This window comes from Silene latifolia, chromosome 8 (assembly GCF_048544455.1).
Source record: "Silene latifolia isolate original U9 population chromosome 8, ASM4854445v1, whole genome shotgun sequence".
In the NCBI taxonomy this organism is placed as follows: Eukaryota; Viridiplantae; Streptophyta; class Magnoliopsida; order Caryophyllales; family Caryophyllaceae; genus Silene; species Silene latifolia.
In genome coordinates this window covers 25,433,473-25,455,501 of record NC_133533.1, presented here as the reverse complement: position 1 = coordinate 25,455,501, position 22,029 = coordinate 25,433,473, and the positions used below count along the sequence as shown (strand labels likewise).

At 38.1% G+C, this 22,029-nt stretch overlaps 4 protein-coding genes across 4 annotated transcripts; 2 read left to right on the top strand and 2 right to left on the bottom strand.

Annotated features, from left to right (window-relative positions):
• Window positions 1–667: 667 nt before the first annotated feature.
• On the bottom strand, window positions 668–3,696 carry LOC141596595 (uncharacterized). The gene has a single exon (XM_074416795.1). The coding sequence runs from the start codon at window positions 3,397–3,399 to the stop codon at window positions 1,360–1,362; it is 2,040 nt and encodes a 679-aa protein (XP_074272896.1). The 5' UTR covers window positions 3,400–3,696; the 3' UTR covers window positions 668–1,359.
• A 1,405-nt stretch (window positions 3,697–5,101) lies between these two features.
• LOC141594880 (uncharacterized) lies at window positions 5,102–6,200 on the top strand. The gene is made up of 2 exons (XM_074414867.1): window positions 5,102–5,793; window positions 5,855–6,200. The coding sequence occupies exons 1-2, from the start codon at window positions 5,102–5,104 to the stop codon at window positions 6,198–6,200; spliced, it is 1,038 nt and encodes a 345-aa protein (XP_074270968.1).
• A 3,451-nt stretch (window positions 6,201–9,651) lies between these two features.
• Window positions 9,652–17,704, top strand: LOC141596593 (putative uridine nucleosidase 2). The gene is made up of 9 exons (XM_074416794.1): window positions 9,652–9,790; window positions 10,199–10,314; window positions 10,496–10,555; window positions 10,655–10,840; window positions 10,972–11,076; window positions 11,558–11,654; window positions 16,795–16,902; window positions 17,002–17,137; window positions 17,408–17,704. The coding sequence occupies exons 1-9, from the start codon at window positions 9,751–9,753 to the stop codon at window positions 17,514–17,516; spliced, it is 957 nt and encodes a 318-aa protein (XP_074272895.1). The 5' UTR covers window positions 9,652–9,750; the 3' UTR covers window positions 17,517–17,704.
• LOC141596592 (F-box/kelch-repeat protein At3g61590-like) lies at window positions 17,683–20,481 on the bottom strand. The gene is made up of 2 exons (XM_074416793.1): window positions 20,392–20,481; window positions 17,683–19,000 (listed from the first exon to the last, which is right to left on the bottom strand). Exon 2 carries the CDS (start codon window positions 18,978–18,980, stop codon window positions 17,778–17,780), a length of 1,203 nt encoding a protein of 400 aa, XP_074272894.1. The 5' UTR covers window positions 18,981–19,000; window positions 20,392–20,481; the 3' UTR covers window positions 17,683–17,777.
• Between the last annotated feature and the right edge of the window lie 1,548 nt (window positions 20,482–22,029).

The following is a 22,029-nucleotide window of genomic DNA, read 5'->3' as shown; positions in this document are numbered from 1 at the left end:
ATGTACTTGTATTTACTATCGTACGATTAAATATTCATCGCTTAATGAGGTGAAGATGTAAAATAATGAAGAGAAACTTAGAAAGCTCAAACTCCTAAAAAACTACTCCAATTTAAAAAGATCTATTTTTTTTTTTTTTGTATTTAAAAATTGTTAAGATGACATAGGGTAAATTTGTTGAGAACAAAAAACCTGCCATGATTTCGATAGGTTATGCATGTGGACTCATATCATATGTTCTGGTATATCATCACATTGATGCTCCAGATATTTAGACTAGTTGTGTAAACTGAATAATTCAGATAAACAAACATGTCAAAAAAGAAGAAAAGAAACCCGATCTATTCTTGATGTTTTTCCTTTTTTCTTTTTGGTGTGAAATGAGCCATAGGAAGCTAGGAACATTACAATCTAGAGGGAGAGGGATTCGAACCTCAGACTAATTGTCTGAAGTACCTCCGCTTAAATCGTTAGGCTACTGCGTCGTGTCGTGGATAAGTAGAATACTTTCTTCCCTATTTTTTCCGACCAGATCAGGACTTCGTAAATTGATCTGTCTGAGCAGAAAAGGAAAGCCGACAAAGTAAATGACTGGATCTTAGTTCCTATTCAGCATCTATCATTGTTTTCTAAATGGTTTCTCAACCAGAAACGGTAATCAATCAGCTTCACTCCAAACTTTTCACATTACCATTTCAAAAATCCAACCGCAAAAGATAAATAAATGGAATTCATGACTTAGAAAATGCATTTATGAAGCCGCTGAAAAAAGCGTACAAAGACATCACCAGAAATGTAAATAGTTCATAGCCAGAAGAGAAAAGATGAATCTGTTAACTACGCTAATTAGGAAAAAGAATGTTTAATCATACTTGAAACAAATTATTCTGTTAGCATATTAGCCAACTAGAGTCCTCTAGAACAAGTGGCAGTGGCATACCTTTCAGTCTTCAATCATCGTTCATCGACTCAAGTCATGGTTCAGTTCCTCCAAAGGGGGAAGTTTTCCCATGTTTACTGCTAGCATTGTCGTAATGCTGACATAAAATGGCCAGATCACATGCATCCTCAGCATTTTTATCAGAAACAGTAGCATTAATTGATGACGGGCCTGAACAGATCTCAGAGGCAATGCGGCATCCACAGTAACCCGAGCAAATGGGTCATCCCATTTGGTTTCAGACACTACGGGATCAGATCATGTCCAGTGCTGATGTGCCGTATTATAGGTCATTTTGGGTAAGGTCAGTTCGAGTTGTTTTTGGGGTAATGGTTATGGATTGTGTCAATCACGTAGCGGCCGTTATGGTTTTTGTTTCGAATTAGTCATACCAGGTTGTTTTGGGTCAGTCACCTAGTTCAAGTTCTTTTCAGCTCCGATCGTGCCAAATTTGAGTCATGTTGTTCAGGGTTTAACCCAAAGGTATTATCTTCTTCATCAGAAAGGTATCTGCAACAATCGGACTCGTCCACTCCAAACACACGGCTCGTAATATCAGGCTCAGGTAAACTGTTTGGCAGTGATATTGAAGCATTAGAAGTTCCTGTATCTATAGCTTGCCGAGAAAGCGCCAATTCGATTGAATCATCAAGTTTAACAAGGGGATTGAACTCAAAACTGGGCCTGGGGGATACGCTTACGCCACGGAGAACTTCAGCCACTGAATTCAGTTCACATTCAAACCAAAGTCTAGAAATGGGATCTGGACTCAATTCGGAAAGACCAAAGTTGGGAGACCTTGAATTAGAAGTTGGACTTTGATGAGAGAGTACGAAATTAGATGGACTTGAATTGGAGTCGGGAGTCTGCATTACATTTCCACTTCCTAAAGAATCTTCCAAATAAGGACTAGCTTCATTATCACACTTAGATTTGCCTTGCTCAGGTGAAAATTCGACCTTGAAAGGTGGTGAAGGACAACATACCATATGATCAAGTGAAGGACCAAGAACACCTCGAAATTCGGAGCTCAAATCTGAATGTAGTAGCTCAGAACTTTTACCTCTACTACTAGGAGTCAGACAACTAGTATCACTAGTCGAGATTGTACAATTACTCTTGTTAAGCATCTCTGAAGAAAACCCAAGACTAGATGATGGAGACAACGAGCAATCGGACAATTTAAAGGGCAGCAATTTTTCACATTGATTTAATCTCAACTCATTAGTATTATCAAGAGCATCACCATCTCCTCGGGATTCGCTCTTTTTCCCATCACACGGAGATGAAAGCCAACAAACCGAGGCCTCAGTTGGAGAAGGAACTATAGAATCCCTACGACTGTTCTGTTCACTAACAACACTCTCACCCCCAATGAGAGAACCCCTTGTTTTGCTAGACCCAAACAAGTTATTATTTCCAATAGTAAGTATTCCTTTAGGCCTGCATTTCCTTTTGTCAGTCACTCCAGAAAGAACATGGCCAGCAGCATAACAAGTAGAGGGAGTAGCCGGCACTACCGAGGTCAATCCACCTTGAATCTCAGGCGAAACTGAAGTCTGAACTGGTGGAGGTGTCGGGCTTCTACAGGCATCAGAACAATTTGCATCATTCTCCATCAATTTTACAGCTTTATTATTCCCACTAAGACTAACTAAATCCGACCCACGTCCAAAATTATTTACAGGGGTACAAACCTCACTACTACACCTCACATTAACCTCGACCCCAGTCGCAATTTTGCCCATTTCATCAGAACGATCATATCTTGAACCGGGTTTTCTCAAATTTACAGCATTATCACAGCAATTAACCTCAAACCCAGATGAATTCTTACTACTACCATCAGAAAGATCATATCGTGAACCAGCTTTTCTCAAATTTGAACCATTCCCACTAAAATTAACCTCAAACCCAGATGAATTCCCACTAATTTGATCAGAAAGATCGTATCTTAAACCGGGTTTTCTTAATTTAGAAACACCAGCAGAATCATTACTCAATTTAAGATGAAACCCAGATGCAAACTTACTAACACCAGTAGAAAGATCACACCTTGAAGATTTCCTTGGATGAGGAACATCAACATCTTTCTTCACTAACCTATTCCTAAAACTATCTGAATTTGGCAAATTACCGCGATTTTTCACAACATTCCTCCTCAAATTCCTAACATTAGGGGCAGATTTAGGACTTTTACTAGCTACATTACACTTAAGCTTTGAATTAGAAGCATTTTTAGAAAGTGTAGAAGAATGATGAGATAGAAAGAACCTGAGACAACCAGTTGCAGCTTCACTAGAAATGGAAGTTGCAGTTGCAGATGATGAACAAGATGATGTTAATGATGAAGATGTTGATGAAGTAACATTTAAATTCTTCAATTTTAATGGACTTCTAGGGCTTTTTAACCTCTTTTGATGCTTCTTTGATGAAGAGATTTTGGGGTTCAACATCATTTCATTGCAAATTTGGAAAATGAGGTTTTTTTGGCGATTAACTTTGTAGGATTTGAGTGAAATGTGTGTAGAATGTAATAAAGATGAAGACTTGTTTAGGAAACAAGGAATAATTTTAGGGATTATTTGATTTTTGAGTTTGAGTTTGAATTTGAGGAGTTAGGGATTCTAATTGTTTGTCTGCTTTTCCCTTAATTTCAGCTTTATTTAAGTTTAAATTTGACTTTTGAATGGTTTGAACTGGGAAGTGGGATGGAAATGTGAGACTATGGAACTTGTTTACTGACCTTTTGCCAAATTGTGATTCAATATGATCGATTGTAGAGGTGGTGATCAGATTATTTTGGTTGGTGGTGGGTCAGATTAAAGTAGACGACTTGAGTTTGGGTCGATTACAGTTCATGTTAGGTTGTCATTGAGTGTTAAGTCGAGTCGGGTTCAGTTCAAATGAGTACTGGGTCGGGCGGACTATGAGCATATATTTTATCTTATGTAATCTAATTTTGGATGCTAATTTCATGTTAAAACAATGTATCGGTGCATTAATGTTTGTTGTAAGTGAAAACAATTACTGAAATAAAGGCCAAATCAGTCTTATTCGCACCATTATTAGGTTAATTCAAAATCAGGACATCGATCGGGTTGTGTCAATATTGGGTCATGGGTCGGTTCGGCCAATTCAGGTCGGGTTTGGTTTGAAACAAATAAGGCTGCTGTGGTTATCGTATCCTCAATTCGGGTTCTTTAGGGTAGGATCGGCTTTTGCCAACTCTAATCAGTTGTCATCTTTGATAGACTAGTAAATTCGTAATCTATTTCGTACTTCCTCCAATCCACACAAAACTCCCCACTTACTATATATGGACCATGCACACCAAACTCCTCATTACCCTTTTTAGTAAAAAGCTTGACTAAATGGTCCTTATTGCTACCATCTATTTACACATTTGCCATCAACTTTATCCCTCCAATCCACATCAATCTCCCCGCTTACTTATACTCCCTTCATTCAACTCCACTTTGCAACTATGGATTTTGCACAAATATTAAAGGTGTTAATAAACAATGATAAAAGTACTTCCCAAAAAGTAAATCTGCTTTATTAGGGAGGAAATCAAGTAAGATTAAGCATATCATTAGTGGGTTAATACTACCTCCAAATTATACTTCTGTTTACATTTCCCCATCAAATGTTTGAAAATCCTAACATTTCCCTCCAAAACCCATTAAATCAGCAACTTGAGTTGCTCCTTTACATAACCTGAATTAGTCCTACATTATTACACATTTCTTGAGCCAACAAAATTACACTCTACTTCCTCTAAAAAAAAATACATATTTGTGTCAAACAATTATCACAGTTTTCAGTCCAAAATTACAGTTTTCAGTCAAAAAAATTACACAAACATCTCATTACAATGCCGGGTAAGTGTCTTTCAGAAGATGGTAGGGAAGAAGTGGCTATTTACTTGCTCCAGCAGTCAGAAGAAGGGAAACCGAGTCGTTGTGCATTCAAGGAAGCAACTGCCGATTTGGAGTCAAGGAAAGAACAATTTCTGATATATGGAAGCTTGCAAAAACACCAAGAATAGTTGGTCAAAAGTTAGATGTAAAAAGCAAAAGAATTGGCAACAAGAATAGGAAACGTATACTACCTGATCTAGAGCTTATAAAAGCACTAGAATGGGAAAAAAGAGACACCATGGAAAGGGTCTCAAAAAACACTGGAGTTTCAGTGGGAACAGTCCACTCATGGGTTTGTGCAGGTTTATTGAAACCACACTCAAGCCCACTACATCCTCAACTCACTGATGCAAATAAGGTCCAAAGAATGAAGCATGCATTGAAGTACTTACTAGTTGAACAAGTTGTGCAAGATTTTATAGATTTAAATGGAATTCCAATGACAAAGATCAAATTTGCAGAAACGAGCAATGTAATACACATGGACGGGAAGTGGTTTTACATTACTTATGATGGTCACAAGTTTTATATGGTTGAAGGGGAAGAATTGCCACATAGGAGTTGTCAATCAAAGTGGTATATCACAAAAGTCATGTTTATGTGTGCAGTTAGTAGACCAATATATTCAGAAACTGGTGAGTTACTCTTTGATGGGAAAATTGGCATGTTTCCTTTCACTAAACAACAACCAGCAGAAAGAGCAAGTAGAAATAGACCAAGTGGAACATTGGAGACACAGCCAATAGACTCAATCACAAAACAAGTGACAAGGCAATGCATTATTAAACAAGTGATTCCAGGAATCAAGAGTAAATGGCCAGAAGGAGCAAGTAAGCATATATTCATACAACAAGATAATGCTAGACCTCATATAAAGAACAATGACCCAGAATTTATGGCTGTTGCAAACACAGATGGGTTCAACATTGAGTTAATTTTCCAACCTCCAAATTCACCAGATTTAAATGTTAATGACCTTGGGTTTTTTTAGGTCATTACAGTCCTTACAATCAAAACAAGCAGCCAGGTCAGTTGACGAACTAGTCAATTCAGTTATGCAAGCATTTGTTGATTATGATGCATACAAACTCAACAAAGTTTTCCTCACACTACAATGTGTTATGATTGAAATTATGAAAGCTACTGGTCATAATGACTTTGCAATCCCCCATATGTCAAAGGATCGTCTTGCTGCCCTTGGCATATTACCAAGAAATTTGGAGGTCAATGAAGACTTGGTGAGGGAATGCATTGGGTATTTACAAGGACTAGGTCAAACAGAAGGTTTAGAGTACTTGATGACAGAATTAGGTTACACTGTTGGAGCAAACCAGTAATTTAGAAAGTGCAAGTACTGAATAAGGATGACTACTGTTTTTGTAATTTGTTTAGAGAATAAACATTTCAATGGTAAGAAATGTTTTAACATCTAACCAAATTTAGAACTTTGTAATGCACAACAATGTATGAAGCAATGTTATCAGTTCAGTTTAATGTTAACAGTTGAGGGATGTTTAAAATTCAGTTCAGTTTAAAGAAATTTCAAATTTACATCAACTCTCAGGCCTAAATTGGCCTCTTCACTGAGTTGTGTGAACTCTTAAGCCTTCCTACACAGAAACAAAATGAAGGTATACCATACTAACTCTATGAATTATTAACAGTAATGATTCAGGCAATTTTACTACACTAACTCATTACTGCAATTGTTTACTCGTAGTGGTTAGCATACACCAATTCACTTGTTAGCCATGTGGTGGCTTTAAGAGTTCATCAAAGTAATAATGCCTCCTATACACACACCCAATGAAGGTAGACCACACTTTGTCCATTAAGCAAAAACCAACACAACTCTCAAACATTTGAAGCGAGCTAATGTCATCATGGAGTTGACAAACACACTGATTCACATGGTTACTGCAACTAAAATGGAACAGTACACACTCGCTTAACATTGGTAGACCATGTGGTGGCAAAAATACTTCAATTAAATGGCCAATTACCTAAAATTAATTCAATTCAAAGTTCAGTTATTGCTCTAAAACCATTAAGGTAGAATCATCATTGAGCAAATACTCTGCTATGACTACTACGACCTCATACCAGCATAAGCCAACAACTATTCAGAACTAAACCCAATGTAAAACTCGATTTCATTTACAAACTTTGAACAAACAACAGTAAATACCCAGAACCTTATCAAACAACTACTCAGAACCTTATCAAACTTATCAAAAACTTATCAAACAATTACTCAGAACCTTATCAAACAATTAATCAGAACCTTATCAAACAATTACTCAGAAACTTATCAAACAATTACTCAGAAACTTATCATAATTGAACAAACAAGTGTACAATACCCAGAAACAATTACCAACAGACCAACAATTATCAGAAACTTATCAGAACTTTAACATGCATGAACCTCAAACAAAAAAAATAGTGTGAGTATAAGAAATGGACCTATTTATTTAGACGGTTTATATAGTTTTGCAAGGACCCTCTCCTCAAAGGCTTTCATTCTGAGAGAACTTGGTGTCTCAGGTTCTGGTTCAACTTGTTCACCCAGATTCAAAGACAATCTACGAGCAACTTCAATTTCAGCCTTCGCCTTTTATTTTGCAACGAACCTGGCAACATATTTGTCGAATTTAATGGAACTTGCTGATTGAGGATGAGACTCAACTGCTTCAACCGGGTTAACAGCAGATCTACAAACATCATCATCTATTGAACGGACTTCTGGATCATCAAACTGTGTTTCATCAACTTGAGTTCCTAAATCCCCCGGATCTAATGTGTCAGGAACAAACGTGTATAGAGGAGGGAAATCAGGTTCTGATTCTTGTGGTTCATCTTCATGTTCCTCATAACCATCTTTATATCTTTGAATTAAACATTGAAAACAAGATTCATCGCAGTTTGCATGTGATCTGTTCATTATTTACAAAGTTGGAATGATTTTATGTTGAAAGATTTGTGAAAATCAAAGGGAGAAATTAAGGAGATGATTAAGAAGGAGGCGGATGATGGTATTTTTTTAGGGTTTTCAGAGAGTTTTTAGGCGGAATTTAGAGAGAGAGAGAGCAACGTTTGAGGAGGCGGAATGAGGAAGAGTAGGTGAGCAATTACCAGGTTTATGATGCTTTAGGGTTTTTAGGAAGGATCTAGAAAATGGGTTGATTGAGGAGATGAAGTCCATTGAAATAATTTGAACGTTATTGGGTATATTGGGTGAGTATGTTGTGGGCCTAGGTCTTATTTTGGAGGGAAAGATTAGTGGGTTGGGTTAGGAAAAGTAATTGAGTTTAATTAGTTTAGGGTGAGTTTTTATGTATTATTAGTGTGGGGTAACAATGACAACTTTTGTAATTAATGGGATTCAACAAGGATAGAAAGGTCTTTTACATGTCCAAATAAGGAAACCTGTAAAGTGGAGTTGAATGGACGGAAATGGAATACTTGTAAAGTGGAGTTGAATGGAGGGAGTATTAATTACCCATATTACCCTTGTTTTTTCCTTGTTTCTTAAAACATGTGTAAACTTATATGGAAAGTTTGGTGTGGATTAGAGGGAGTGGATCATTCGATTTATGTCAGTAGATTTGGATTGGTTTTAAAAGGGCGAGCTTTGGTTTAAGTTAAGTTACTTTATTTCAGGATTATTTGAGCAATTGAGCCTCTTAATGTAACTCGTCTGAGTTATTTTCGATTAAAGCTCTATTAGATTAACGGAAAAATTAACTGTAACTTAAAGCTTACTAAAAACTTAAAAACTAGTTGATCCCATTTAGATTTCTTGGATTCTACTCCGTAATTGTTTATGCTTACTCTTAAATTTAGCTTTATTTCAATTTAAATTAAATTGAATTTGAATTGTGTAAACTGTGAATTCTGATTCAGTGTCCGATCATTTGGGACCTGTTTTCTGACCTTAGCTCAATAGGCAATACACACAAATGTCGATCACTGTGATCGATTGCCAACCTTTTATTCCATAGTTAAATAGGTCTCTCTTTTAACCAATCGTTGGTTGGCGCAGTGGTAGCATGGGGCTGCGCTTGGTAGGGAGGTCTGCGGATCGATCCCCCACAACTGCGATTGGGAGGGGTTTAAATACCGTAATCCTTGGATACGCCCCGAAATCCGGATTAGTCGGCCCAATGTGGTTCAGATTACCGGATGGTTTAGACAAAAAAAAATAGGTCTCTTTTAAGACGGGAATATTCATCCATTTCGTATTAAAACGCTTTAAGTAGCAACAAGAGCAAGTCTCTTGCTTATTTCGCTTTTATGTTATCAGTCCTATTTATTGTCTTAATTTTAAGATGTGTACCCATTTTAAACAAATAATTGTGATTTAATCCTTACAACATAATTGTTCAACATAATTGTTCATTTTTTTGCTGATTGATTTTGAATTTTGGTTTTAGGTGGAGAAACCTATATTTTTGATATTTGTCCACTTCATTCATTTGAGTCCAATCATTCTTAAAGTAGGAGATATTCGGGTTCAGTGGCAGATTTAGGGGACTAGCCTCGTTGGACAAAGAAAATTTCGTAAGTTTTAGTTAAATTCTTCGAATTTTTTTCAAGTTTTCGTTATATCATTACTTATTCGCCCTGCTGTGATTTTTCACCCCCTAATTTATAAATCCTGGTTCCGCTACGGTCGGGTAGTTAACACCATTTACAACTCATCATGGCGAATAACCTATGCATGGGGCTTGCATGCAAGATGTCCACTGCCCACTGTATTGGACAATAGAATGACCAACGTAACATAATGTTTTTGGTGCATATCAGATTACTCTTTCATTTTCAAGAGTGCTTCAAATATAATTAATGGTTAAAGATTCTTCCTAATTATTTTACACAGTCTCCATGAAGAAAAAATTCATAATTGATACTGATCCTGGCATCGGTAAGCCTCTCTTCTATTCTTTATAATATGGACTGTTTTTCCATTTACATTCTGAAAGTTGTGAAAGTGTTGATATCTCTTGTTGTGCCATGCTGCGTTAGTGTTCACTGTCCATAATAGTACCGAAATTGTTCGTTTTGGCCCAAGGCCTTATGGATTTATTATTGGGCTCCTTCCGAAAAAGCCTCGTCCTATTAGAGTTGGTGGATATTTTAAAGATGTTGGACATGTTAGAGTATAAAACCATTCTTGGTCTCTAACCGTCAGCTTAAGCTTTTGGTTGAATGGTTTCTTGACATGGTACCAGAGTTCGTAGAGGCCGCTTAAGCTTAAGGTCTTTTAATAAATTAATTACTGTAACGGCGAAGTATAGTTTTTAAATGGTAGTGGTATTGGTGTTTAATGCAGATGATGCTATGGCAATATTTGTTGCATTGAAATCACCTGAGGTGAATGTGATTGGTCTCACTACTATTTTTGGCAATGTTTATACTACTCTTGCAACCAGAAATGCTTTGCATTTGGTACTTTCACTTGCTTATCTCTTCAACACCATCTTATGTCCTATGCAATTAGTTGGGAAAAATGATGGGCGCTGGGTGGGGTGCTATTGAGACTCGGTACCATCCCCTAACTTGCCCTTATGTAGGGGTAGGGTCCATTTTACCCTACATGTTGTAATCTTGTTTCCTCTGTATGATGCAGTTAGAAGTTGCAGGGAGGACTGATATCCCAGTGGCTGAAGGATCTCATGTCACAATAACTGTATGTCCGACTCTCGACAATTAGGTTGCTTTCAGAGGTTAATGAATGATTAAGTTCTTTAGTTCTGCTAATTCACCATGTTACTTGTTGCTTGTGAAGAAAGGTACAAAGCTCGGGATAGCTGACTTTGCCCATGGAGCCGACGGATTGGGTAACCAAAACTACCCTCCACCAAATGGGAAGCCAATTGAGCAATCAGCAGCTGCTTTCCTTGTTGAGCAAGCTAGTAAATATCCCGGAGAAGTTACATTGGTAGCGTTAGGACCTCTAACAAATGTCGCTTTAGTAAGTTTTACAGAGTTATCTACTTCGAAAGCACTATGCTAAAATATTTCATAATAAAATTACAATACCTTTTTTTGTAGTCCTTCCTTTTACTCAGTCATACTGATCTCCGTGATCATCTATGTCCATAGGCAATCCAGCTAGATCCTGCTTTCAGCAAAAACATTGGAAAAATCGTTATTCTTGGGGGAGCATTCGCGGTGAATGGCAATGCAAATCCTGCTGCTGAAGCCAATGTAAGCCATCTCTTAAAGGAATCTTAAGCTTTTGAAATTTCTAATCCATGGGTCATACCGTCATACTGCATTACTGCCAGGTTCGGGTTCCTTGGCTTTTCCGTGTGTGTTATGTTATTCGGGTGCTTCATATTAACTCGCCTACCTGTATGAGACACCTGACACTCGGACTGTCGGACATAGGTATAGAAACTAAGACATTTTATTTTCAAGCGAAAAACTTGAAATATTCATAAAAGTCGAGTCCAACCTTCAGATATGTCAACATAACATGTAGCATGAAAGAAGCTGCTCAGCTGCGACTGCTTTTTCTGAAATGCTCGACTGCAAATCCAATTTAGAGTATTACCTATCAACTTATGCCTTCTCTTGTTTCGGAATAATACTCTTTCTTGCCATTAACAGGCTGTGGTTGTATGGACTGATTTTTTGGGACACCCGTTACTGATATGTCGTCATTCCTATGCTGTTTGATGTCCAGATTTCTGGTGATCCTGATGCTGCTGATATAGTCTTCACTAGTGGTGCTGACATTTTAACTGTGGGGATCAATGTCACCCACCAAGTTTTCCTTACTGGTAGTTTTTCTTTCATTCTATGTTTTTCCGAGACTTTATTTTTGGAACAATATGTACCAGAGTTTGACACGACATTTCAACCAGATGAACCAAAAGGGAGGCTCGCATGAGAAATGTAGTCAAATCGACCTGGTGAAACATTCAGCATGATATTTAATGACTGAAAGCTTAATTCTTAAACGTCTCTCAATTTCACTCAATTTATCGATGTAGTAGTTTGAACTTTGAAGACATCCTCACACGCGTATCCTCATTCTAGGGTAGTGTCCCATTCTAAGTTCCTGAGTATGCCTAGTTCGACACTTGATTATGTACCCGTTCTCTTTCAACCCCTCTCCGAGGCACAACTCTAGCTCCAAACTCCTCAAATGCGGCTTCCCTCTCCCTAGCTTCAAATTGTTCTATTGAAATTACCTTGTCCAAGCCAAGGCGCAACTCTAGCATTATACTCAAACGAAATGGCACGCGCCCTAGGACGAGGCACATGGAGCGAGTGTAGTTTACGAAACGACTTAAGTTGAGGTTCCTGTGGTCGAAAAGACCTCTCCGACTGCCCGCGGGAGTCTGACCCCCTTGACTTAAAAGCATATGTTCGAGGGGAAAAAAGACCTCTTTTATGTTTTCTGATCGGAGCATAACATTCGTGCATGTGCCCAACTGTCTGAGAGATTAGTAGAATAGTAATCTTCTTTCTATACAGTGGAATCCCAATCCTTAAACCTCGGAATGGGACTCATCCTTAGTCCCCCCTGTCCAACTACCAAGAACCTTGTATTAATCCTCTTTTCGTGAGGAACAATCATAGTATGCGCAGCGAGTTGAATGTTAACAGGTATAGTGTACGAAACGCGTTGGCTGTTACGATCGACAGTCTACTCGAACACAGTCCCCACCCAAGGACAGGGAATTACGCGCCGGGCTATCCTAGGTTTGGTCTCTATTCTGAGTTTGGCCTCAAACGGAGAAAGTTTCAAGACAAAGAAACGAGTAGGATGTTACACATGAGATATTTGACTTGCGTGGATATCCTGATCGCACTTCCCTGTCTCGCTTTCCCGATGCCCGAGCAAGACCGCGCTTGCTTCGCTTATCTTCTTTCGATTGCCCACGCTTCGCCCGATTGACTACACAAGACCAAGCATCGCTTACTTTTATATATGCTGAAGATCATCTCTTATCAAACTGGAATGCTAATCTATAAGCCCAAGGAAACCGCATTAGGAAAGAAGTTTAGTCGCAGGTTGAGCGGGTGAGCTATGTGAAGTAAGGTCGTGGGATGACTGACTACCTGCCCTTGCTTCGTCCGACTATATAGATACGCCCTTTCTTTACACCGGCTGTTGACAGACACAGCTACTTATGATCGCAATAATGCTCCATTCCCTGTCCAACTACTAAACACAAAGCTTACCGAATGTGTCTTTATATATGCGCTTTTCGTTTTCTTATTCATGGGTATACGATCAACAATATGAACCTATGTATAATCCCGTTAGGTGCCCCACTAATGATTCTTTTTCTAAATTTTTAACTTGGAATTCCTTTTCGAAATCAAATGCATCCTTTCAACCTCGAAGTGGCCTATGTGAGATAACTCTTCAACGAGTTGACTCGGTCTACCCGGTCTGTAACAGAACTTTGGGCTCTTGGTGTACTGGAGAAGATTCAACTTTAAAAAGAGAAAGACGAGTTAATAAATATAAGAATAAACCTTGTGTTAAGCAGATTTGTATCTACTTTATGATTGGGAATTAAATTAACTAGAATTTTAGGAATTTACACTGAACGTGTGGGCGAAAGAAGTCTACTTTGGTCCTGTCTCTTGTAGGTCTGCCTCTTCTGACTTATATTTAGCCGAAATCTCAGTCGAAGCCGTAACTCTCATATAATCTTATTAAAGAAGAGAAATTCCCTAGCTTTAAAATATAAAGGTGAGGTCCCATACTTTCTTTCATTCTGTTCAAAAAGTACCCGGGTAAGCCTGTTTGAGGGGGTTTACCCTTGGGCCTTGGATACACATACCAGTCCAACCAACTAATAAGGGTGGGATGGTTGCCACTGTACCGACTCTCTTTCCATGCACTCTTTGTCCAACTTGCCACGAGAATAAGGAAAAGAATGGCGGGAATAGGCCCTTCACTTGCCTCCTTTGCTCGTTCGATAAGTACTTTACCTACGGAATAAGATGTGGAATAAGAGGATTAGTTCTAGTCCGTAAAAGGCAAAGGCGAGGCCTGTCCCCTGTTCCGAGGAGGCCACTTGCTGTGCTTGGGCGAACCATCCTCTCCTTTCACAAGCCTTCTTTCTTTCACGAATACACTTCCTAGCGCAAGATAAGGGCAGAGCCCCTTATAGTATTCTATAGGGCATGTGGGGCAGCCTTACACGTTACACGTTACCTATCGGTCATAAGACCAGCCAATCACTACTCTTTGTGACACCTATTTCCTTGATTTCACTTATATAGGGCTCAATCTGAGTCCTCAAAACGTACTTCCCTGGATGAAGGTATCCCCCTACTTTAGATCTTCAAACTTCTTTTACAGATCTAAAGTAGGGGGATGCTGGGTTCAGAGGACACTTCAACTACTCTGTATACTATTTGAGGCTATAAGCCATCCCAACCTTTTCAGTAGGAGAGAAATCGCTCATTTGAGTTAGCGTATTTGAGGTTTGAGCGTAGAATTGAGCGTAGAATATTCCAGGGAAGTATACAGATTGAAGGTAACGTGGAGGCCTTAGTGAAGTACGCTTCCTGCTTTCGAAAAGACTCATCCTGCCGAAATGAGTGCTAGAACGAGTGCTGCGGGTGGACATATCCTTATTTATTATGTTAAAAAGGAGATTAACTGAACAACCAAACTAGGCTCCTTTAACTGAGGTTGGATACTTAGATTTATCTTTAGGCAGTGGTATAACCAATTCAGTCGAGGTCTTCCAGAACATACATTTCACTCGTTCCTTAAGAATAAGAAGAGGAACTAGCGGTTGCTGGTTCTCTTAACCGATGGTAACGTGCAATATGTCCAGTATTGAATACCTTTGAGGATGGGCTTTGCCCTTGCCTTTCCTATGGACTTGCACCCGGAAGTTTACTTGTCTCCTCGAATTGAAGGAACAGGCCCTCTTAGAGCAGATTCCTCCTTTCCCATACCATTTTCTTGGGGAGAAGCCTTATCTCATAGGCAGGGGTGCACCGGTTGTATTGAAGCAGCGGAATGAACCTCAGCTTTTAAACTGTATTAAGGAGAGGGGGTTTACCCTCACTTTTTAAGTAAGAAGAGGAACCTGCGTTAAAGATACTTAACGGGTCCCCACGTGGCAAGGAGATACGTGGCACAGGCTCCTTAAATAGCTATATGAATTAAATTTCGTAGGTTAAAGGATGGGATCGGGTCAGCACTGGATGCACTTACTGCTTGGTCCACCCACGAATGCCACCTTTACCACTGCTGTGTTAAGGAGCGTAGCATTTGACTGAACAAGCGAAGGAAACGAGCTAATCTATGGCAACGTGCCCAAGGGTGCAGATTGTTCAGATAGCGCGATATGTTGATGGGCAAGTCCCAACACAGAAAATGTATGCAGGATTGGTGGGAGCTTCCTTTACTGCACCCCGAGAATGAGACCCTTTAGGTCAGGTAATATTTGCTACGAAAGCCCTAACTCTAGTTCTAGTCCACGTACTCGGTCATAGAAGACTTTCCTTCATATACTGTGCTTGGAAGCGAACATGCCTCTTCGAATGATTGGGCCTATTAAATTAGAAATATAATTTCTTATATAGGGCTTGCTTACCCGTAAAGGGGGACACCCTATCTTACGTAGGGGGTACATCAATCAGATGAAGTGCACTTGCTGCTTGTTCAAAGACTCATCCTGCCGAAGTGAGTGCTATGGCATGGGTTGAGAGGTCTTATGACCTGTATTTACCCAGTAAGGTGTCCCATATGTCTGGTATTGAATTGAGGATGGGTAAACCCCCCGCCCTTACACTAGCTAGGAAGGGCTTTGCCCTGTCCCTTCAAATGACCTTTGGACTAGGTTCGAAATCTCCTACTGCCGTTTGCTTGAATGTGAGGAATCCTCGTCCCGCTTGCCACGTACATAAGGAGTGTTTCCTCCCATAACCACCTTTCTTTAAGATAGGTATTTCCCGCATTAACAAGGGCTTAAGGTGTCTTTGCTAATAATGTGTCCAGTCCAGGTAGGTGGCACAGCCTTCATAATCGATCAAAGCGACGAAATTCTTCCTCCTTTTCTCGCACAAAGAGCAGTTGGGTAGAGATCCGTAGCGAGGGCCTATCTTTATGCCGCGTTAGCTCACGAAACTGGAGAATACATTCTTTCATATAAGAATAAAGGACGAGAAAGTGATCCTATAGTGGTACGACCTTCAAGAGGACTTGTCCTCGAGCTCTCCGTAAACAAAAAATGGCCGATGTGCTCGTTTCATCTGCGACCGTGAGAGGAGTGTGTTCTCCAGATTTCCTACAGGTATAGGCGCGAAGCCCTTCCCTTTCTCGAGATGGGCGAGTGCGTTAGCTCACTCATAAGAAGAGAGCGTGTCATGTTCCCTAATGATAAAACCACGTTTTAATCTCCTCAGGTGGTAGGACCTTAAACAGGGCCCTTTATCCTTCTTTCGATGTGAAAACAGAATCGGGTACGCTTTATCCGCGAACGTGAACTCCTTTTTCTAAGACCCGCAGCAGGACTTGTCCTCCGTCTTTCTCTTTATTGCAAACAGCTGATGCGCGTGCTTCATCCCTCTCCTTATGTCGAGTCTTTTAGCCCTCGACCCGCGTTAAGAAATGACTCGACCAGAGGTCGTAACAAGGGGATTTCTTTCGTAGTGAGAGGGCTTCGCGCCTCACTTTATTCATAGTTTGACATATCCAAAAGCTGCGGAACTGGTCCTTAGCCTATATGACCTTAAGGAGCACACACTCTCCTTATTTTCTTAATCTAGAAATAGGTATAATACGAACGAAATTCAACACCCGCACCCTAGTCTGAATTTTTCTTACACATTCAAATCTAATAGCTGCCTGTTTAATTCGCTCCATAAGTAGTTATTGTAATTTGCTGTAATGTAGAGCAAGTTAGATTAACATTACAGAAGTGTTGCAAACTGCAGATGCAGATAGGGAAAAACTGGCAGCATCAAACGGAAAACTAGCTCAATACCTATGCAAGATTGTCGATGTGTATTATTGTTACCACTATGATGCTTACAATACTAAAGGTTGTGCAATATATTTAGCTTCTTGCTACCCTCCAAAAAACATTTAATAAGTTTACGATGCCTAGCCTATACTGGTATTGATCGGTTATAGCCATGCAGGCATTTACCTTCATGATCCAACAGCTATGATTGCTGCTATAGATCCTTCAGTGATTACTTGGACAGAAGGTGTCGTCCGAGTTCAAAGAACCGGCATAATGAGAGGCCTTGCTCTACTATATAACAATCAGAAAAGGTATGCTTTCTTATCAAATCACAAGACACATATAAGCAACCATACATGCGAATTTAGCCGTTCAAGACATTGAATGGTGGTACTCATGACCTGAAAATAAAACCACTGATAATCAAAACAGACCCTTCAGTACTAAACTACCCCGGTCGTTGCCCCTGTGGCTGTCTTGTTACCATAAAAAAAAAAAGAAAAAAAAAAGATCAGACGTAGAAGATGATTTGTTTTACTCGCTGCCATTATATTTTGGGTTACTTGGCCTGTATTCTGTAGATTTGCAGAAGTAACTGAATGGAGTGATAAACCTAGCGTCAAGGTTGCAGTCACGGTGGATGCACCGAAAGTGGTTAAAATGGTTATGGATCGACTTATGAGCTCCTAAGAGTCATAAGTTGTGGTGTTAAGGGTAACTACTGCTCAATTGCCTCTACTTTTGTTTCTGCTGTAATGTAAATATACTTTTTAGATCAAATGAATAGAAGTAAGTACTGTATAATAAACAAGGCGGTGCGCAAAAAAAAAAAAAACATAAATAAAATATGCCGAGTTCAAACCTTAATAGGCCATGAAGACCATAGCAGTACTTGCAAATTATATTTACATTTCCAGCTGGTAAATATTCCTGAGAAATGCACTGATTTTTCTAAGGAGAAACTTCAAGCCTAGGTTCATAGCAAAAACCAGTAAAGAGCTGAAGCGGAAACCGCTTTGTCACAGGGCACTTTTGTGACCATCTCCATTGCTTATGGTTCATATCAAATAAGAGCAAAGCGGGTGCTCCGTAGCTTTGGATGTAAATAACATCTTCAATCCCGCTACTTGCGAAAACATCATCGAACTCTCCAAACCCTTGAAAGTATTTATGAGGCATTCGAGCAATTTCTTCCCATTTTGTCCCGTTCAAGACCCATATCCCGATCCCTTTGATAATGTCGGGTCTTTCATGCTTTTCAATACCTCCAACCATAACCAAGTTTCCCTTAAGATTCATTAAACGCCCGCATGTCAAAGAACATGGGGTCGGAATCAAATTCTTCATCAGTAAGCCTTCGGAAGAGCAATTTGAAAGCTTGTAGTGTATCAAACCATGACGATGATCTAGCGTTCCACGTCTGGTTGAGTAAAGTAAGAAGTACAGAACATCGTCACATATGACACTCTCATCCCCAGATCTCCACCCATTTAAAACTTCACTCAATGAAGTCACCCATTTCATTGTTTCTGAACTATAAACATGAATGGAGAGATCCCACTCGTAGAAATTTCCTGGCACTTGCTTCGACTTCACAATAGAGACGTTATAGTTGTGAGACATCTTGTTCACCGAGATTGCCAAAGCACTATAATCAGAGAACTTAATACCAGGAGGCTCAATGAGTCGTTTGCTGGATTTGGTGACAGGGTTGCAAACATAAAGCTCATTTCTGTTATCGTTATTCATGAAGCAAACCAAACCAAACGAGGAAGCATTGAACCAGTTTGATGTGACAAAACGAGGAAGCTCAATACTGTACCATTTCTTAAGGGCTGGATCATATGAAAACCCACGTGATTCGTCGGTGCTTGTAAACATGAAATACCAGGGCTTATGTGATGAGATATTCAAAGAAAAGTTCCACAAGAAACGTTTAGAAATCACGATTTCATGCCATCTCTTACAAACACAACCAGCTCTAAAAATACTGGCAATTGGGAGACTGGCCAGAATTTTTTCCAATAAGTCGTCCGGCAGAATTGAATCTATAGAGACCATGTCTTTGTTCAATTCATCGTTTATATCCGAAAGTGAATCGACTTTGAATGGAGTGCCACACTGGTAACCGGTTACCCATGCATTCCTATCCATTATTTAGAGACGAAAAAGGCCTGCATCAAAAGTGTTCTTATAAGACACATATAGTTCATGCCACAAATCTTGGTAAGCATAGTTGCATAGTACAATGCTCTAGAAACCAAAGCTCAAACATCACATATAGTTCATGCCACAAAAATGAGGTTTCGACATACATAAACTCATTGAGACACGGAACTCAATTACTCATGACCCAGAGACGAAACTCATTAACATCAAAATTGCTCATGTGCCTCCCTTTAAACGTAAGTAAACTTACCCGTCCAATCGAATTTTATACTCCAAAAAAAATAACTGTCAAATGTAGGAAGTGATTTTACACTCACAAAGTTTCGACTTCTAATAGCTCCTGTACTGTGACTAACTGACTACTGACAAGGGGTGTAAAAATCAAATGCTGTAGGGTAAAAATCATTTCCTTGAGACCCTAGACATGAATACAAGCAAGATAGGAGTAGTTGACCTCCTAAATTCCAGAATCTGCTGTTTACTGTATTTAAGAAAGCAGTAGACAGTAGTTACTAGTTACAGTACTAGTTTGGCAAGAAATACATCAATAGATGAAGTACCCAGTTGATGTGACACTTTAAAAAGGAGTTTAAGTTTCAACATCAATTCTTGTTTAAGACCGTCTTAACTTAAAAAGGGTGTGAAAGGTCTTAAGGTAAGACCATCTTAAACAAGACCAAATGAAGATTCAAACCACATCAAATTAGTTATGTAATTACAGGAGGAATCAACCATAAACCAAATGTATATTAAGTTTTTTTTTTTTTTTTTTTGGTCTAACGGAGCGCACTTAGTCGCGGGAGAGGGGGATTCGAACCTGAGACCTATTGTCCACAATACTTCCGTCTCAACCATTAGACTAAGACATTTCTGTATGTATATTGAGTTCTATGCCCATGATTAATTCCTGGAAAAGATCCAATCTTTATACATTTACCCTTATCATTTGACACCTACCCGAGTTTGTTTTACCATTAAACTGATATTGTAGCAATAAACAAGAATTTTTGTACATTTTATGCATGCCCAAACCCTGAATTTGGATCTCATTCAAATACTATCACTATATTAGTACAATACAAGACCCATTTGATGGAGCAATGTTATCAATCTTCTCCAATCTTCCCCTCTCTCAAACTAATAATCGATTTTAATACCGTATTAGAGGAGAAGGTTGGAGAAAGTGAAAAGAGAAAGATAGGTAGCATAACAAAATAATACACATATCACATTATCACGCATGCAAATGTCATACTTTGTAGAATTTACTCCCTTCATTTCAAAATGTAAGTCATTCTCATATATCGAGACACTCACTTATCTTTTCAATATTTATCGAAATATAGAGTAAGTGGCCTAAATGACTGAATACTGATCAAGCATAACAGTAACATACCTTCTATATAATCAATAGGGAGAGAAAAGATTGCTTCTTTACCAAAATTAAGAACAAATTTCGCAACTTTTACCGCTTAATGTGTAAAACGGTATAAACAGATTTGAGAGAAACCTGTAGATATAAAACAGGGAAATAAGGATTGCATGAAATTTAGAACATGACGAAATGAGAATTTAGATCGATTGAAACAAACATCAAGATATAAGCCGAAATTTTAGTTAATTTTAAAAGTGTAGCTAAAAATCAACCGGACTTATATTAACAATGCAAAGTGTGTGCCAAATTTCTTCTGCAAATTCTTGTTTAAAACGAACATATACCTCTTCAATAAGAGACCAAGTGTTGAAAGAGATTTGAGAGAAACGGAGAGGGAAGAAGGATGTGTTGTGTTTCAAGTTACGGAGTAATTATTGGAGAGTATGAGAGTCAGTGAGGCTAGCATTTAAGGAGTTTTACATAAAAATAAGCAATTAATAGATTACTAGTTTAGATCCCGCACATTGAATGCGCGGTATTTATAAAGTTTTTATTTTTATATTACTTAATCATGCTAAATTAATACCTCACTATTGTTTTATATTTCATGTCATTATATTTTCATATGAGAAAAAAAAAATTGAACTGTAAAATTATTCAAGAAAATCGATTAAAATTGAACTTCAAAATAATATTGGTATCTATTAATTGTTCATTTTTCTCGTTATTGTATATTTTTTCGAGAAAAAAAAAATTAAAACTGAAAATTAGTCAAAGAGAATTGAGTAACGTGCTGAAATGTATTTTTTAAAAACTATTTATATACCACAAAGCTAATGATTCCAATTTATAATTCTCTCATTTGTTTTTGTCATGAGAGTAATCAAAACGATTTATAGTTTTGTTTATACATAGTATGAGTCAAGTCATTCTCAAATAATAGCATCAATAAAAGATTTAATAGTTTATAAATTTATATTATTTATATTTTAATTAAATACTATAGTTTAGTGTTTAGTGAAAATTATAAAATTTAATGGAAATGTTAATATTTAATGAAAAAGATTATTATATAATGAAATACATTATAATTATTAATTACCTTATTGAGTGAATACAATTAAATTATCAATAATTTCCTTATTTAAAAAGATGCTTTTTGGAGGGAAAATTTTTTAGTTCACCTATTCATTTAGTAAATAGGGGATATACCATCATACTAAAATTTTCGAGTTTTGTTTTAAAAAATGAGTTATGTTGGAAAGTTTTTGAACTCACATAACCATAAAAAAATAAACTTTTAAAAAGCTCACAAAAATTACACATAAATTCGAATAAATGTATGGTGATTGTACAATGCTCATTATACAACTGGAGGTATAGTAGTATTTGTGAAAAAACTAGGGCCCGATGAAAAAATAGTTAAAATTATTGATTTCTGCAATTCGAAATTTATAAAATGCGGTTTTAACAAACATGCTAAACCATATGAAGAAATTTTGCTACTTGAATTTCGAATCTGGCTACGACCATACTTGTATTTAATTCTATTTTATTCCAGGGAAGGATAGGTGTAAATTTTTGTAGTATGCGACGGAGTAACTTTTTATTCTACTTATCTTACCCTCCGTAATGGGGAAAATCGTAGGTCGTAATTTT

Excerpts from the sequence above, each read along its gene's own strand:
- LOC141594880 (XM_074414867.1), top strand. The coding sequence starts at position 5,102 with ATGGAAAGGGTCTCAAAAAACACTGGAGTTTCAGTGGGAACAGTCCAC. Across the intron at positions 5,794-5,854 it reads ACAGATGGGTTCAACATTGA|GTCATTACAGTCCTTACAAT; the intron begins GTTAATTTTCCA and ends GGGTTTTTTTAG.
- LOC141596593 (XM_074416794.1), top strand. The coding sequence starts at position 9,751 with ATGAAGAAAAAATTCATAATTGATACTGATCCTGGCATCG. Across the intron at positions 10,556-10,654 it reads GATCTCATGTCACAATAACT|AAAGGTACAAAGCTCGGGAT; the intron begins GTATGTCCGACT and ends TTGCTTGTGAAG. Across the intron at positions 16,903-17,001 it reads TGATGCTTACAATACTAAAG|GCATTTACCTTCATGATCCA; the intron begins GTTGTGCAATAT and ends ATAGCCATGCAG.
- LOC141596595 (XM_074416795.1), bottom strand. The coding sequence starts at position 3,399 with ATGATGTTGAACCCCAAAATCTCTTCATCAAAGAAGCATCAAAAGAGG.
- LOC141596592 (XM_074416793.1), bottom strand. The coding sequence starts at position 18,980 with ATGGATAGGAATGCATGGGTAACCGGTTACCAGTGTGGCACTCCATTC.